Raw genomic sequence first — 18342 nt, forward strand, 5'->3', positions numbered from 1 at the left:
GAGAACAGCAACTTGTAAAGTTCAGAGAAAGTATTTACTGTTCTAATATAAATTAACTATATCCATCTTATCCAACCAACCATTATCGCAAGTTTATATTGTCATATTAGTGGTAATTTAAGCAATTATCAACCACTATATAATGAGTCACTGGGAAATATCACTGCTGTACCAAGAAGAACAGACATATCTCATCATAAATTACTAGAAAAGCACTCAGAGAGCGCAGACCTCTGCCAAGGACTACCCCCATTTTTTATATAAATTGCGATAAAATCAGTCTTCTGGATCAGATCCGGATCAGCCTTTGGAATATGAAAGAGGATCCGATTGTCTATCCCTGAGTCAAATTTCATGGGGTTTGGTCAATAATTAACCGAGATATTGAGAAACAAAATTTTTGGCCCCATTTACCACAATGTTAACTAGAGCCCGACTGATATGGATTTTGCTGTGGCCGATATGAAGCCGATATGAAACCGATATAAAGGGAGTTGGAGCTGCTGATAGCCGATATAATCGCCGATATATTTAGTGATGTAAAAATTCACTGTAAATGTTGAATTGTTTAAAAAACTTAGGTTTGGCTCTGGTGGATTTTAAATTGGGTTTATTTAGGCAACATTTATTGTTATTCTGCCTCTTTACATCATATTTACAGACAGTAGGTTGGCTTAATGGATTTTTTGCATCACATTCTAGACACTAGTGATGGGTATTCCAGTTCTTTTTAGAGAACCGGCTCTTTTGGCTCAGCTCACTAAAAGCTGCTGGTTCTTTTGGCTCTCAAGCGGCTCTTCAGATTGTTTTGTTGCAAGCAGGTCTAAAGCACGTCTAAAGCAGGACTGAATCAGGACTGAACCAGGTCTAAACCAGGACTGAAAAAGGATTAAACCGGGACTTATTTATTTTAGGCTAACCTACAGCCAAATATGCTCGTTTTTTTTTTTTTTTTTTTTTTTTATCCTATGTACACGCAAATTTCTCAAAGTTTTGTTTTTAGTTGCTCCCGCTGTCAAACCACGAGTCTGCATGCGGCGTGAAGAGAAAAAAAGTGAGAGAAAGAGAAAAACACGGCTCCCAATAAGGATCAGGCTCCCGTCGTTCGCTTCAAAGAGCCGGCTCTAAGAGTCATTTCGTTCGCGACGGACCCATAACTAGTAAAGAAACTACTGCTATTAGCCTTTAGCCGTAAATACGTGCGCGCCGCGGAAATTAATTATATGCGCAAATGTCATAATTCACACATCTATTCACAGCTCATTTACATATCAATGCACGTCTAGTAACAAATATACGGCCAATATTATCACTTTACAATAGGCCAATAGAAAACAGCCTGTTTATGTGCGAGAGCTACAGCAGCTAACCCATAACAAATGACCAAAACTCGCTTCAAAGTCGACATATTTCCAACACTCACCGCTCACACAGGCTCCTCCTCACATCACAAGTCTGCACTAATAAATGTCCTTTTAATTCAGACTCAAACCGATTGTCCGTAAAAAGAATATAATCTCAATGTTTGGATCTGTGTCTCCGGTGTAAACAAACGCACGTGAGTGACGCGACTCTGTGGTGTGTTCAGGGACAGTACGGACAAACACACAGACAAATGACTCTGTAGATAAATACTGATGTGGAGCCACATATTAGGACAATTATCTGTCTGTAAATTCGATTAAATGAACATAATGTAGAGAGTCTAAGATTTTTAACGATGTATCACATGCCCGCGTGAAATATCGGCCCCTATCAGCAAGCATATCGCCCGACAGCCGATATGCCTCCAATATATCGGTCGGGCTCTAATGTTAACTAAAATTTCAAAGTGATCCAGAATCCAGGATTTCTTCCGGATCACCCCCAAAATGAAATCAGTTCTTCCTTTTCACATTTCCAACAAATCCTGAAAATTTCATCAAAATCGGTCCATAACTTTTTGAGTTATGTTGCTAACAGACAAACAAACAAACAAACAAACAAACAAACAAACAAACAGACAAACGCCAGCAAAAACATAACCTCCCTGGCGGAGGTAATAATGCTCCCCACAATGGAACATGGCCAAACTTGAATGGACATTGCGTTGAGTGTCGTCAGTTCTCTTACTAGTGAATAAACTAAACTAAAAGAATCTCCTGCTTCTCTTTACAACTATAAGGCTAATTTAATAATTTGTACAACACTGAATGCAAATCAGCTTTTTAAGGCTGGTTTATAGCCCAGAGTCAAATCCCTACAGATGTGTGGCACAGCTTCCCGATGCAGCCAAGCCAATCAGAAAGCTTGTGGTGTTTGTTGCGCTGTGGACATAAACCTCAGCCAAAAAGTTACTATGCATTGAATTTCCACTGAACACAAGGGCTGTAATTGGTTGATCCACAAAGACTACACGTGAATGTCCGCATATGACCCTAATGTGATTGTTTATTGTCACAGTAAATGAAAAACAAATGATTAATGCTATGTAATTGTTTGGATTCCCATGACGCACTTGGACCTTGATTAGCTCCACAGATGCTTGTACGGTTCAGGTCAGACAGCTATCAGCAGAGCGAGGCTTGATGCTGGACTATAAACCAATCTTTATACTCTTTCTTCAGATAGGACTCCAGTTTCAGGGGTATAAAAGACATGTGTTTTTTATCATGATATTTAGTCGTCAAGCTTTGATTCAATATGTTAAGTACATTTAATATTGAAAATGAAAGAAAATCACAATAAAAAAATCGATGTTTTCAAAGGCTATGCAGTCAATATCTTTACATTTAATTAACAATGACATTTGTTAGACATAGATACATATTTTTCTTCTTCAAAACTAGTCTGCCCATTTTGCCGGCCTACAACAGAGAGGCTCCGGTGGGGAGAGAAAAAACAAGTTGTCAGCAGTAACCAAACTAACCCTGACAGCTTTTAAAGACACAAAACGGGGGCCAAAACTTTGTAAACTTTCAAATTGATAGGGGTGAAAGTCAGAGAGCTGCCTCAGGGCTAATCAGGAGCAGAAGACCTTGATGTGGAGGTTACGCCGGACTACGCATGCACCACTGAGGCCCAACACAAATTGCGTGTGATGTGGCTGGCTGTTTTAAAGGCAGGGTTCAAAGAGTCTCGCTTTCACTGCTCGTTATCTCACACCGGCTAATGCTAGGAAAGGGCTAGACGCACACACGCAGGGCATTCTACATTTATAAGACAAGATACACAGCGTTACAAAGACGCACGTGTCATTAAAAATACACACACGTATTGTAAGCCATATTAGAAGGAAGGAATCAAGTCGCCGCAAGCTGATTATCACATTGTTGCATTACTGTATGCCGTGGGATGCCGCCGCACCCATGAGTAACGCGTAGATGTGAGCAGACTGTTATGAAGCGAAGGAAACGCATCACGGGTGCAAATACCTCCACTGTACTAACCTCCAGTACAGTGTCCTCCAGCAGCAGATCCCTGTCTTTTGGAGTTTGACTGCATTTTTGAACTTCCTGGATAGATGCTTGGGGAACTTTTAAATAATGCAGGACAGCGGAGTTTGAGAGGAAAGGTTAGACTTTACATTCCGATGGACAGAGCTGATTTGAGCTTACAGCAGAAATTTTAAAGCGAGCTGTTGTATACACAGTTTTCCATTTTTTTCTCATATTCATAATGGACTTTGAGATATCTGTAAGTAGAGGTGACTATAGGCGATTCGGGGTCCAGAACCTTGAGTTGATCTGCATTGATGCGTTTTGCAAAAATTATTTAGTTGCAGTGTGACTTGGGCGAAAAATGTACACCATAAAAATTACATAAAAGTTCAATAAATGTAAGAGTTACAAAGACTGACTGATAAGATAGATGAGAAAGCAGTCCTATTTGTCAAAATTGGAAATACCAAAAAATAAAGTTAAAGTTTACTAAATTAAGCAATGAAAATAATTCCAAGAAATAAAAAATAAAAATTAAGCAACTTACCTTCCTCAGGCCCACTGTTATGATCCCTACAAATTTACAGTTTATTCAGGACTAACCACCCCATGTATTTTCACAACTTCTAACTTCCGAAAAAGTTAGATGCAAAAAACGAAATGACTAATGCGCAATAGTGTAGAATAAATTATTCATCAACTTGCTACTTTTAAGAGATTTTAAACAATTTTGCTGTATGAACTCTGCAACCTCAAGATGACAAGACGATACCAGATGTGACAGCCATGCTACAGCGCCGTGCGAAAACAAAAGTGTCATTTCCACTGGTGTAGCAAAACAAGTCTTCCTGCACCAGTCTTGGAGAGAGAAGTCGGATTTCAGACTTTTACATCAGACTCAGAAAATTACTTCTAATGACAAGATGTTTTTTTATGTAAAACTTAAAGTGACAGCGCTCTGAATCCTATCAATCTGATTTGTGGCTTTGTTCGTAACTCCCTGAGAACAATTCTGACAGCGTGGTTGGGAGGAAAAAAAATCTATTTCTTTCTTTTACATCAGACATGGAGCAGCGCTGGAAATAAAAACATCTATCTCTCTCGGCAGGAAACTTCAAACGCCAGCACTCCGAATGCATTGTTAGCCACAAACGTCCATAAATCATTGACTCTTTTGAGCTTTCATATGACATTACTTTAGAATGTCACTCTTATAATTAGCATTCACAGCATTTCGACTTAAAAGCATTTGGGATGGAATACAAAAAAATACTCATTGTGTTTCTGAATACGTTTATCAGGCTGTATTTTTGGTAGTTTATGTATACCTTTTTGGCAGCTTGGATACACTTCATGTACTCTTTGGCCAGGTCTGAGCACCGGAGCGTCTGGTCTTTGTTGTCACGGTAGCAAGAGAGGATCTGAGCTTGAAGACCGGTACAAACTGGTTCTGTGTTGCGAGGTCTGAAAAGACAGAAGATAAAAATTAGATTAGATTTAAACAGAAAAGGTCCCATCAGTCGGTACACAAAAGGAAACATCGATAGCATAACTAAAGCGCTGCATAAATTTTTCTCTCATAGCAAAGATGGGCATAGGGCCATCCTTAAAGGTCCTATAATACATTAAACTGATTCTTGTGAGCTTTAAAGGGACAGTCTGGAACTTTGGACATAGGACCTCATTTCCTAGTGAGCCAGAGTGTTTGAGATGGGTGAAGACACTTTTTTAGATATTCCTTCAAGTCCTTGTATTTGCAGAGGTTGCTGGTACTAGGCTAGTGCATGTCAATGGCCATAGTTAGCCTGCCACTAAAAACAGTTGCCTACTCCACAAATCACCCGAGGCAAAACAATCATCATGCCAGACAGTGTAAATGTCTGTGTTGATAGAATAATGCTCTATCAATAATAATGTTCATCGCATGAATCGTTGTATGTTGAGGGACTATTTTCTCTAGGTGCTCAGTGATATCAGTCCACCACTGCCAAGCTTTCCATCGGGAAGTACAATTGGCTGCTGCTGCCAGACATAAATCCTTCAAATGCAAGGTTGGTTTTAGTTCTAAAATTACTCTGTCGACACCGACATAATAACAGATTTGCCTCGGGTGCTTTATGGAGTGGGTAAGACTGTTTTTAGTATCAAGCTAACTATGGCCATTGACATACACTAGCCTAGCACCAGCAACCTCTGCAAATACAAGGACTGGATGGAATATTTAAAAAAGTGTCTCCACACGTCTCCAACACTCTGACTAACTAGGAAATGAGGTCCTATGTCCAAAATTCCCGACTGTCCCTTTAAGCCATGTTAAAATGTTGTTATCTCATCAAAAACATGCCTGGAGTTGTGTTTAGTTTCATTCACACATACTTGAATATACTTGAATCTATCTACATCTCCAAAGCTCAGAATGCACTATTTCACATTGTTATGTCATGGAGTAGCAGGTTTCAAGTTAGCAGCTATCTTTTTTTAAGTAGAGATTGGCAATTCAAGGTCTGAAATCATCCATTCTAGCGAAGATGTATGAAGTTTAAAAAGAAAGTGGAGCACTTCCTGTATTAACACATGACATCACAAAATGTTTTCTGTATGAGAGAAGAACTCAGCCTAAATAGGCAGGGTGTATATGTTAAACATGTGTGAATGAAACAAAACACTCTCAAAACTCAAACCAATAAAACCTGCAGGTCAGGTCTACAGTAGGGTTTCAAGTAGAGCCCGACCGATATATCGGCTGGCCGATATGAACATCTGGAGACATATCGGCTATCAGCCGATATGCTTGCTGATATGGGCCGATATTTCACGTGGGATGTTATACCTCGTTATAAAGCTTAGACTCTCTACATTATGTCCATTTAATCCAATTTACAGACAGATAAATGCCCTAATATGTGGCTCCGCATCAGTATTTATCTGCAGTGTAATTTGTCTGTGTCTGTGTCCATACTGTCCCTGAACACACCCCCAGAGTCACGTCACTTCACTCACGTGCTATTGTTTACACCCGCAGCCGTGCGCAACACTGAGATTATTTTCTTTTTACGGACAATCAGTTTGAGTCTGGATTAAAAGGACATTTATTAGTGCAGACTTGTGATGTGAGGAGGAGCCTGTGTGAGCGGTGAGTGTTGGAAATACATCGACTTTGAAGCTAGTTTAGGTTTTGTTAGCGATTAGCTGCTGTAGCTCCCGCACATAAACAGGCTGTTTTCTATTGACCTATTGTAAAGTGACTATATTGGCCGTATATTTGTTACTGGACCTGCATTGATATGTAAATGAGCTGTGACTAGACGTGTGAATGATCCACATTTATGCATATAATTAATTACCGCGGCGCACACGTTTTTACGGCTAAAGGCTAATAGCGCTAGTTTTTTTTACTAGCTAGGAGTTATGGGTCGGTCGCGATTGAAGCGGCTCTTAGAGCCGGCTCTTTGAAGCAAACAACGGGAGCATGTTTCTTATTGGGAGCCGTGTTTTCTCTTTCTCACTTTTTCTCTTCAAGCTGCATGTAGACCCGTAGTTTGACAGCAGCAGCGGCTGAAAACGAAACTTTCAGAAATATGCGTGTGCATAGGGTAAAAAAAAGTGCATATTTGGCTGCAGTTCAGCATAAAATGAATAAACCACGACTAATCTTGGGCTCGAGTGAGGGAGAGACCGAGCCCGACACTCAGTCCTGGTTCAGTTCTGGTTTAGTCCTGCTTGCAACAAAACAATCTCAAGAGTCGCTTGGGAGCCGAAAGAGCCAGCTGCTTTAGTGAGCCGAGCCAAAAGAGCCGGTTCTCCAAAAAAAAAAATACCCATCACTAGTAGCTAGAATGTGATGCAAAAATGCCATTAGGCCAATCTACTGTATGTAAATATGATGTAAAGAATCAGAATAACGATAAATGTTGCCTAAATAAACCCAATTTAGAATCCACTAGAGCCAAACCTAAGTTTTTTAAACAATTCAAGATTTACAGTGAATTTTTACATCGCTAAATATATCGGCGATTATATCGGCTATCGGCAGCTCCAACTCCCATTATATCGGTTTCATATCGGCCACAACAAAATCCATATCGGTCAGGCTCTAGTTTCAAGTCCAAACTTTCAGTGAATTTGTGATCAATAAAAATGCCCTCTGGAACATTACAGACATAGCTACCAACAAATGGTCACTGCAGGTGCTAGTTCAGACATGAGTGGGAAGTAAATGAGAATAGAAATTATTTTGTGTTATTTTGTTTGCTACAGTGAACAAAAAACTTAAATATCCTGCACTTGAACAGTAATTAAAAGCAACATTGGGAGATACAGGGCACCTAATGAACAACAGCTTAAGGGAAACTGGGGATCATTTTCATACACGAGATATGTTTTGAATGCAGCAGCTGGAGCAGTGCATGAATGGGGCTTGTTTAAGAGGTCGTCTTTAATTGCAGGGCTCACAGGCTGTAATACAAGCTCACAATTTAGACAACAAAAGCATCTTTCAAACACTCATGGAACACTTTGGAATCATGTAAATTAAACATTATATTATATTTTGTGTTAACGCCCAAGTAGTCAAATTGTTGGGAAAGTGAAGAGATACAGTGCAACACAATACAGTCTTGGTTGAATTAACATTTATGCTACCTGCAAATTTTAAAGAGAGGGTTTTTTACTTCTGTGGGGTATCAAATGCTAACACATAACATATTTAGATCACCATGTTACCTTTTAGTGTTTTGAAAATGCTATATTCGCCTAAAACAACCTATTAACTTCAGAGACACTTAGAGCTGAATCACTTTGCACCTGTAACTGACAAAACTGTTTTAGAGATCGTTACCAGTCTGAGTTCATCTGCTTGCTGCCTGGACATGTTACCCACTAGATTTCTAAAGTCCGTCCTCAGCAGTTTACTTTCACCACTCACTCACATACTTAACATGTCACTTCAATCTGGAACATTCCCAAACGCGTTGAAAACTGCGGTCATTAAGCCTCTCCTAAAGAAGAGCAGTCTTGATGCCACAGTACTGAACAATTTCTGACCCATCTCAAATCTGCCGTTTTTTGGCAAAGTCCTTGAAAAAGCTGTTTACCAACAGCTTACGAACTTTCTCCAAATGAACAACTCCTTTGATGTTTTCCAGTCAGGTTTTAGAGCCCACCACAGCACTGAGACTGCTCTTATCAAGGTGACAAATGACATCCGCCTGAACACTGATGCAGGCAAAGTCTCAGTCTTGATCCTGTTAGATCTGAGTGCTGCTTTTGACACTGTCGATCATGGGATCCTCTTACAGAGACTAGAGGACTGGGAGGGCATCTCTGGTACTGTACTAAACTGGTTCAAGTCCTATCTAGAAGACAGGAAGTATTTTGTTGAAATTGGAAGCTGTGTCTCAGATCACATGGCCCTGACCTGTGGGGTGCCTCAGGGGTCAGTCCTGGGCCCCCTGTTGTTCAATCTCTACATGCTGCCATTAGGCCAGTTAATAAGCAGCAATAATGTGTCCTACCACAATTATGCAGATGACACTCAGATCTACGTCTCTCTGGCAGCAGGAGACTATGGACCAGTGGACTCACTTGGTCATTGCATCCAACAGATCAGTGTGTGGATGCAAAACAACTTTCTCCAGCTAAACTCTGACAAGACTGAAGTCATAGTGTTTGGTCCACAGAAACAAAGGGACAGTGTCAGCAGTCACCTCCAGTCTCTCTCTCTAAAACCTTCAAATCAGGCAAGAAATCTAGGGGTAATAATGGACTCAGACTTGAACTTTAACAGCCACATCAAACTTATCCATGCGTTTGTCTCCAGTAGGTTAGACTACTGTAATGGTCTGCTCACTGGCCTCTCGAAAGGAGCTGTGAGACGCTGCAGAACATCCAGAACGCTGCAGCTCCGGTCCTTACTCGAACGAGGAAGTACGAGCACATAAGTCCTGTGCTCAGGTCTCTGCACTGGCTTCCTGTGGCTCAGAGAATAGACTTTAAAGCAGCTCTGCTTGTGTACAAGTCTCTCCATGGCCGAGCACCAAAGTACATCTGTGACATGTTAGTGTCATATGAACCATCTCGCACTCTGAGGACCTCAGGGACCGGCCTCCTGCTGGTGCCCAGAGTCAGGACTAAACAAGGTGAGTCAGCATTTCAGGTTCATGCAGCTAAAACCTGGAACAGTCTTCCTGAACATGTGAGACAGGCCTCTTCTGTGACGCTGTTTAAATCCAGGCTCAAAACATTTCTGTTTAACTGTGCATATGACTGAAAGGTTTTCATTCCGCACTCTTCTCTCCAATTTATGTCTCTCTTTTTTAATTTTAATCTTCATGATTATTTATGTTTTGATTTGTTTTTATTATGATTTTAATGTATTTCTTATTCTGTGAAGCACTTTGAATTACTTTGTGTACGGATTGTGCTATACAAATAAACTTGCCTTGCCTTGCCTTAACTTGTTTTATAAGTTTCACTTTCAGCGCTCTGCTCTTCCATTGCTCTCTGTATTAAGTCACTCCCCCTTCAGAGCTCTATCACAACTCAAACAAGGTGCATCGAGCTAAGCTACTGCCTATCACATCAGGTTTGTCAAGTTGTTGTGTACCATTTTGTGTCATCTTTTTGTATATTTATGGAGAATTGTCGTGTGGGAGAGGGGATGACATAGGCTTATGGTCTGAGCATTGGACAGATTCTTACTGATAACTAACTTGGGAGGTCACCAAAAAACTGAAAAATACATGGATGACATCTCAAACCTTGTTTTTGATGAAGGAACAATGTTATAACATGGAAAAAAGTAAAAAAAAAAAAAAAAAAGAAAGAAAGATTTAGCATAAAACCCCCTCTTTAAGAAGACATCTGCTGAAAATGTCTGCTTACTGTAACCTATATTGACAAACTTTACAAGTAACTGACAAAGTAATTCAACACAGAATCTACTGCAGGTCTAAAGCCGGGAAAACAAGATAAATAAGATGGAAAAATTAGACATTATTTTGACAAATTTCTCCATCTGCTGTACACATTTTTTCCACCAATTCAAAAGTTTATCATTGTTACAGCGGAAGACTTCAGACAGCATCTTTTGTTCAGCGCCCAACAAAATAAATGTAGACAATAAAGAGAAAATCTGTTTTTAAAGAAAGGCTTGATTAAATGAGGCAAGACAAAGATGAAAAAACAATTAACATTACGCCCACTGCAACCTGTTAAACAGCCCACACAGAATAGAACACTTCATTGCAATTAACGCTAAATGCCTTTTAATTGAGTGGGTGGGCTCGTAGTGATCAGACCAGCAGAAACGTGTGCAGGGAGGGATGGAATTAGTGGGCTTGATTTAAATGTGGTTAGACCTCTAATTGGTTTCTGTCTGCGTGATTGTTAACTATGACAGGTCCGGAACCATTACTGTAATAGATGCTGATTGACAGAGATGGAGGTAAGTGCACCCACGCAGGTAAAGGATTCTGATCTCATGCAAAGGCAAAGGCAACTCAATGTAAGTTGTCATGTAAGTCTTAAACTACTGTATTCCAAACTTCCAATTGTCAATCTTGAAAGTATATTGGTGTTAAAGGTGCGCTGTGTAACTTTTCTGGTGGAGAGTCCATCAAATGCTTTTGTTCATGGAGATGTTATTGCTTTGTCTGGAATGTTTCACAGAATGGCATTAAACATCTTCATGGAGAGCAATCCGGATCAAGTTATAGGTCAAATCTGTGGAGAGGTGACCCCACTCATAGACAGAACACCTGTTTTTCAAGGTGTTTTTTGAGTTATAAAACCACCTGTAACTGAATGTAACATAGAGTTGTTCAATGTCATGTCAGGCAAAATAACGACCTTTAATTATCAAGTTTCTAAGTAAAGGTGCACTGTGTAACATTCCTGGTGGAGGGTCTGCTATCAGTTTGTCTTCATGGTGTTATTGTTTTGCCTGGGATCTTCTGTAGTATAAATACAAACAAATAAATATATCTTAGCTGGTGATGTGGCTGCATGTCTCCATGAATATTGTTAAAGTAAATTCCATATTGAAAAACAGTAACATCTATATGGAGTCAAGCAGATTGCAGACCCTCTACCAGAAAAGTTGAGCAATGCACCTTTAAGGTCCAGTAGTTAGACACAGAGGGTTTTTTTAATCGAATCTCAGACCCCCTTTTATAAATGAATGTTTTTTTTTGTATTGCTTTGGTAGAAGTCTGGGGCTTCCAAATAAACCCACTTCAGAATACAACAGTAGTTTGCAATGTGGGGATTGATAACCTGACTTTCCAGTTGTGGTTAATTTGCCCTCCTGAAAAACTTAAACTCATTCTTCAACTGTACAAACTTTTTGTTGCTTAAACTTTAACTTTTTATACTAATATTGGGTGAAGTTAGTTAACAAGATGAAAACAATTCCTTCATTTTAATGAGATAATTGTCTTTCTCTGAGTGCAATTACACATACCAGCAACCATTTGCCATCTTAGCAAAAACAAAAGAATTTCTCAATATTGTATTCTTTCAATTGAGTCCACAAATAGGTTTGTAAAATTGCAGCAACTATCAAACTGCGTTTTCTGCTCTTTATTGATTTCCATTGATTCATTCTGCTGTGTATTAAAACACATTTAGACACACCTAATAGGAGATTCTTCACTAGGCAGATACTCGAGCCATTTGTGGCAGGATTTGGCCTTTCACTTTGATTCAATGGAGGACTAACTCCATCATTTCAATTACCCACACACATCAGTATCACGGGGCAGTTTATCAGTGCAGGAATGATGGTGGTTTAAAGACAAATGAACAGAGAATAAAGCAGCCAGTCAGATAAAAGATGAGGAAAATAAAGGGATGTATCCAGTGATGTTCTTTCAACTAATGGCTGCCTATCAGATCCAAATGGTCCAAGCTCGCCTGGCTAATCCCGCTCTCTCAACACCACATAAAGAGGAGGACACCAAAGCTGGCTGTCTTTATCTGTGCTGCGTTTGAGGCCGTGGGAGATAAGAAATTCAGCTTTAATTTGAAATAAATGGCCTTCATCAGGGAAATGGTGGCATACCGATAGCGGTGCATAGGTTTATTAAAGGCGTTTGAAGCAGAAAATTGGTTGAGCAGTGGCGAAGGCTAAAGCTTCGTCCACGTGCTACAGTAAATTGAAGGTGAGGTCTTAAATCAACAATATTAACTGAGGCGCTTAAGGGAAATAAATAAAAAAGTGGGATTCCAGAGGGTGAGTGAGTCTGATACACACCACTGCACATTGTACAATTTGGAGAAAATTTATGTTTGGGTGCAGTGGACATGTTTGTGCTTGTATCGGTAAAGTAAGGCATAAACAACTTTAGAAAATGGTTTAACTAGTTTTCAAAGCACTTATGTTTAGACTCTAAAGTTATTTGACAAGAAGTGTTTGTTTTCTTTGCCCATATTAAAAAAATCTTTTTTATAGCTTCCACTAACCAAACTTTAAAGCAAACTTTGTTAAAAGCAAGCAAGAAACACAACATGGTGTAAGAAGCATAAATAGGGCTTCCTAATTCATAACTAATAACAGGAAGTCTTAAGCACATAAAATGAGTAAACACCATTGGTTATGGGTGTGCATTTTGCCTCACAGTGTTGATGTAACTGGTACTTCGAGTTTATGGTTCTGGTTGATTAATTTGAATGGATAAACTGCACGATGTTAAAGGTGCACTTTTTAGCTGGAGGTCCGTCACTCTTGTTTTTATGGATATGTCACTGCTCTGTGTGGAATGTTTCATAGTATCTACCTTACATTTATTAAATTACAGGTGGTTTTACTGCTCAAAAATGCCTAGAAAAACATGCATTCTGACTGAGTGGGGTTTGCCTCTCCACAGATCTAGCCTGTTACTTGGTCTGGTCTCCATGAAGATAGTCATGATGATCTGGTCTCCATTCCAGAGAAAGCAATAACATCTCTATGAAGAAAAGCATTTCTTCTTCCACCAGAAAAGTTACGTAATTCACCTTTAAGGTTTTGCCAGCCAACTTTTAAAAGGTGTCCAAAGTTGGGCTTCATACTACTTCAGTTGGTAGGTGACTCCATTCTGGGACAGAGCACGAGGGAATAAAAACAGTATATAAACGTTTTTTGGGTTGGGTTTTTAGTTTCTGGTTCTGGTTGATTAATTTGAAAGCATAAACTGCACAATTTTAAAGGTGCACTTTTTAGTTGGAGGTCCATCACTCTTGTTGTTTCTATGGGTATGTCACTGCTCTGCGTGCAGTGTTCCATAGTATCTACCTTACATTTATTAAATTACAGGTGGTTTTATGGCTCAAAAATACCTAAAAACTTCAAGTGCAACATGTTTTCTGATTGTGAGTGGGGTTTGCCTCTCCACAGATCTAACCTGTTACTTGGTCTGGTCTCCATGAAAATAGAAAGGTTTAATATCATACTGTTAAACATTCCAGAGAAAGAAATAATTTCTCCATGGAGAAAACCATTTCTTCTTCCACCAGAAACGTTACGTAATGCACCTTTAAGGTTTTGCCAGCCAACTTTTAAAAAGGTGTCCAAAGTTGGGTTTCATACTACTTGCGTTGGTACTAGACTCCATTCTGGGACAGAGTAAGGGGGAAAAAATGTTTTCTACAATATATAAAAGTTTTTCATGTCGGGTTTTTAGTTTCCGATACTTGTATGGACGAGTAGATCTGGTATGGTGGTCCTGCAAGAATTCCAAAGTTAAATCAGATCTGCGGAAAGAATTCACAAGGAGTCTATTTTCCTGCACACCACAGTCTGGAGTGAATTGTACCGTATGTAATTATTAGACAATCCACTTGAAAATTTGTTCTGTAGGCAAATACACACCACAGTACATTTGATGGGCAGTCTGCAAAGTAATCTTCTCAAAATACAAGCTGAACCCTCCCTGTATTGAAATTGAGGCATTAATGGTTTAAATAGCAGAACCTTAATTTTTATAGTGACTGAACGTCCACTGAACTTGCACTGTTTTACTCTGGGCATGTTTGTCCTTGTTACGTTTTAGTGACCTGGTAAACTCATATTAAATCGAAAAGAAAAACAATCAACTAAAACAATTTAAACTGTTTAAACTTGAATGCGAGTTTAGCCAACATTTCAAACTTTGGAAGGTGTTTTTTTTTGAAACATCTAGGAACCACAAATAGCATAAACAGTGAGATTAGCAGCTAATTAATGGTGCTGCCCATCACTTTAAATCTCAGGCAACACACAGGCCTCACAATCAGGCTTAAAAAACAAAAAGGAGAAATGAAAGCGGAATTAGCAAATGCAAAAAGACACAAAACATGCCATATACTACAAAAGGCTCTGGCAAAACCGCATAGCTGATAAGGAAGATGCTTTTATCACAGCTAAACCACGCTTCCCTCCAACTTCCAAAGATGGGCCTGTGTTTTGCTTAATGGCGTTGGCTATACATATGAAGCATTGTTTGTCTATTTTATTCCACTACAAAGTCCTGGTATCTTTGGCCGACTAATTAGAAAATCCTGTTAACATCTAAGACAAAGTAGGAGGCGGCTGCAAAAATCCAATATTGTATAGAGTTAAAATTAATTGAGCACTTGTAAGCCCCACATTGTGCATATGTTCTATTAAGGCTTTGTGTCTTAAAAATGTGTCTTCAGCTGATTACAAAGAGTGGTTTTGTGTGTGAATAGAATGGTAGCATATTCAAATTCTAGTTTCAACTTTAACTGTTTTAAAAGTTTTTCTATAGGCTATTGTATACTGTTATAATCAGAGTTTAATTAATTTTACTTCGAGAGAAAAAGACAAAAACTGATAAATGTATATGTATGTTGGATGATAAAGCTTAATAATGTATTTACAAGCAAAATATAATCAAGTTGGACTCTTGTTGGGCCATTCAACATTCCTTTAAATGTTATGAACTCCATTAACTGCTAAAGTACTATAGCCATTTCGAATTTCCTTCCATGTACCCAGGCTTAGACTTAAGTTTGAGTTGGTTTTAATGTTAAATTGACAGTGTTTGCTGTATTAAAAGTAGGAATTAAAAGTAGTTAGAGCACTTGTACATCAACTTGAAGGTCAACGGCATAAACCCAGGTCGGACCTGTGCTTACTGTTGTGTCTTTGGGCAACACACTTCTCCCATTTCTGTACGAAATTGGTGCGTGATTCAGTGATTAATGGTCGTCAAAGCAAATGGCACAGAATATCACAGTGTTAATCTACCCTGGGACAGATGTAACTACAACAATCAGGACAGGAGTGAATGAATAACGCATGAAATTGTAAAGTGCCGTTGAGTTAAGCAGTAGATATTCAGTAGACGCTACAGAAATAATAATATTGATCAATATGAAGAATTTTGACTGCTGAGCATAAAGACTTAAAAAAAAAAAATCTTTGATATAAAAAATTAAAAAATGAAAGCAGGTGAAGCAAGTTGAGCACGACTGTTGCTCCCAAGAGACACCCTTCTCCACAGAGACCCAGAGAGTGAAGTAAACAGGTCCATCCTTATCTATCCAGGCAGGAAATGGCTTTTGACATGTTAGAGGGCGCACATTCCCGGACTATTTTACCGCTTTGATTAATACCGGTGCGATGGCGGAGGAGAAAGAAAAGGATAACAAGGGGGGTAGGGGCCGAGCATGCGGAGAACACTGGCGGACTGGAGTTAGCTCTTATCTGCTGCTTGTAGCTTGTATGCACCTGCGCCCTGACAGCTTTTCAATTGACTGAGGGTGCGCTTCTCCTTTGGCCCTTATCTTGTATCTCCACACTCATCTTCTCCCATCTCCCGGGCCTTATCGCGGGCGCGGCGTTGGAGCCAGCCGGGAGCCGAGGAGTGCTGCTACTCTCGCTCCACTTTGTCGATCAAAACCAGCGAAGAGACTTGCTGTACCACAATCCCCAGGGCGACGTGAGCTCTCCACAGTACTTTGTTGAGAATTTAGCAGTCGATGTAGGTCCTTTGCAAGTTGTGTAAGGACATGCAATGATGTAACAGAGGTAGTGGGATCTTTGTGATGTGTAAGGTAAAGACAACATGATAATCTAGTGAGGGTAATCTCACTCTTGGAAGCAGGGTTCTTAAAACATAAAAACAACTGAGTGCTCCATAAATTTAAGAGCACAATATTCAACTGACTAAAGCTAGGGATGTCATAATATCAGAATTTAATATTAAGCTTCTTGTGAAAAGAAAAATATACAAACATTGAAAGCACAACAGAACCACAGTGACATTAATATTGATTTATAGATTACAATGCCCTAGTATGTCAGTAGCTTTACAAAATAAAATTCTCTGAATTATAAGGGTGTAACAATAATCAAAACCGTATTGTCAAAGTCTCACAATAATATCGTGGACTGTCACAATATATCAAATCACAAGTTCCTTCGCTTAAATGCATGGTTTTACAGTAGCAATAGCTTATAAACATTGGGAACTACATATCCCATGATTCATTTCCGTGCAGAAAACATGAAGAAATATGTTTTTATGATGAAAATAATTCACACCAAAATCTTGTCAAGGTATTTTAAAAGCAAAAAATAAGTTTTCTATCTACAATTATATTAGCTTCTCCAAAATATCACAATAAATATCGTGCCGTAAGATGCATTTCGTGATATTATCGTACAGAAAGATTTGGATATCGTTACATCCCTACTGAATTATATTCTGACCTGTATAACCACGAAAATTAATTAACCAATTATTCTTTCCCTACTGCAAGTTAGTAGCCTTGTTGGGTTCATCTTGAAAATCTAAACTTTCTCCCACTTCCTGCATCACTGTTCTAAAAATAAATAAATAAATACAATAAAAACTACTCACTGTCAAAAATGCTCATCCAACTTTTTGGTTTCATATGACATAGCTGCAATTTTGGGAAGTTCTGTACCACTATAAATAAAAGCTAGGTTATTACTACTGCCTCTGTGTTCTTGGTTTTATTGGCTTACCTATAGTGTCTTTGGTTTTTGACATGAACCATTGGAAAATATGACACTGAATTTATAGACCATGCTTTAAGTCTTCTCCCTAAATCAGAGCTCCAGTGGCCGGCAGTCTCCAGTAAAACTTTGGCTTGTCAGTGCTCCAAGCGTTATCAGCCAGTGATCTGGGATCCTTTGACATAGGCAGAAAAGATCTGACAAAGGCGGGCTATTAGAGCTACTTCCAGCACCAGTGTAGCAGACAGCTGGCCTTGTTAAAATGCCTCAGAAAGTGATGTGAGCAGTTTGACGTGGGGCTGCCTCCGGTGTCTCCATACTGCTGCTGGTTTATTACTTTTAGGTCCTTCTGTGGCAGCAAAAGTGGATCAGATCTGAGCCGCTACAATAACACAGGATTCAGTGGTTAATATCGTGCAGTAAATGTCCCAGCTCTCAATTCAATTCATTCTTCTGTGTCAAAGTCATGATTGAATGTTGATTGTTTGTTATCTAGTGGTCAGCTAGAAATTGAACCAGTGACAATCTCTTGGCAGGAAAAAGTGCTGGACATTTGAAAGTTGTAATGTTTATGGCGGAAAAGCCTGATGAAATGCCTGATATTAAAGTTAAGGTTGAGGCATACTTTATTAATCCCTTAATAAAAAAAAAAGATAAAATCATTCTCTGTATTTGATCCATCTTCAACCAATCCTGCTGGGGCAACCTGTCAGAAGCATTGAGCAGCTGCAGTACAGCGTTCAGGAACCAGATCTTAAGCGAGGAGTGGTTGGGGTGAGCTTAGCTGGAGGATTTTTCCCATAGTGCATGTCTTCTCTCCATTACAGCCATATTTAATAACATGCATAAGTTTTCAAAGGTTTCGCCAACTTAACTCCATCCTCCTCCCAAACACACAAGTCTGGAGAAGCAGGTTTCTGTAAAATGTTCATGTGCACCAGCAAATCAGCAATGCAC

At 39.3% G+C, this 18342-nt stretch overlaps 1 protein-coding gene across 1 annotated transcript in view; it reads right to left on the bottom strand.

The window, feature by feature from the left end:
• The window catches only part of chchd6a (coiled-coil-helix-coiled-coil-helix domain containing 6a), a 70606-nt gene that overhangs the window by 18168 nt on the left and 34096 nt on the right, over positions 1 to 18342 (bottom strand). Inside the window, exon 7 of the mRNA XM_020922441.2 lies at positions 4748 to 4883. Within this exon, the coding sequence (XP_020778100.1) occupies positions 4748 to 4883 (136 nt within the window). The remainder of the gene's footprint in view (positions 1 to 4747; positions 4884 to 18342) is intronic.

This window comes from Boleophthalmus pectinirostris, unplaced genomic scaffold (assembly GCF_026225935.1).
Source record: "Boleophthalmus pectinirostris isolate CB_2022bp ecotype Guang Dong unplaced genomic scaffold, ASM2622593v1 HiC_scaffold_8, whole genome shotgun sequence".
Classification (NCBI taxonomy): Eukaryota; Metazoa; Chordata; class Actinopteri; order Gobiiformes; family Gobiidae; genus Boleophthalmus; species Boleophthalmus pectinirostris.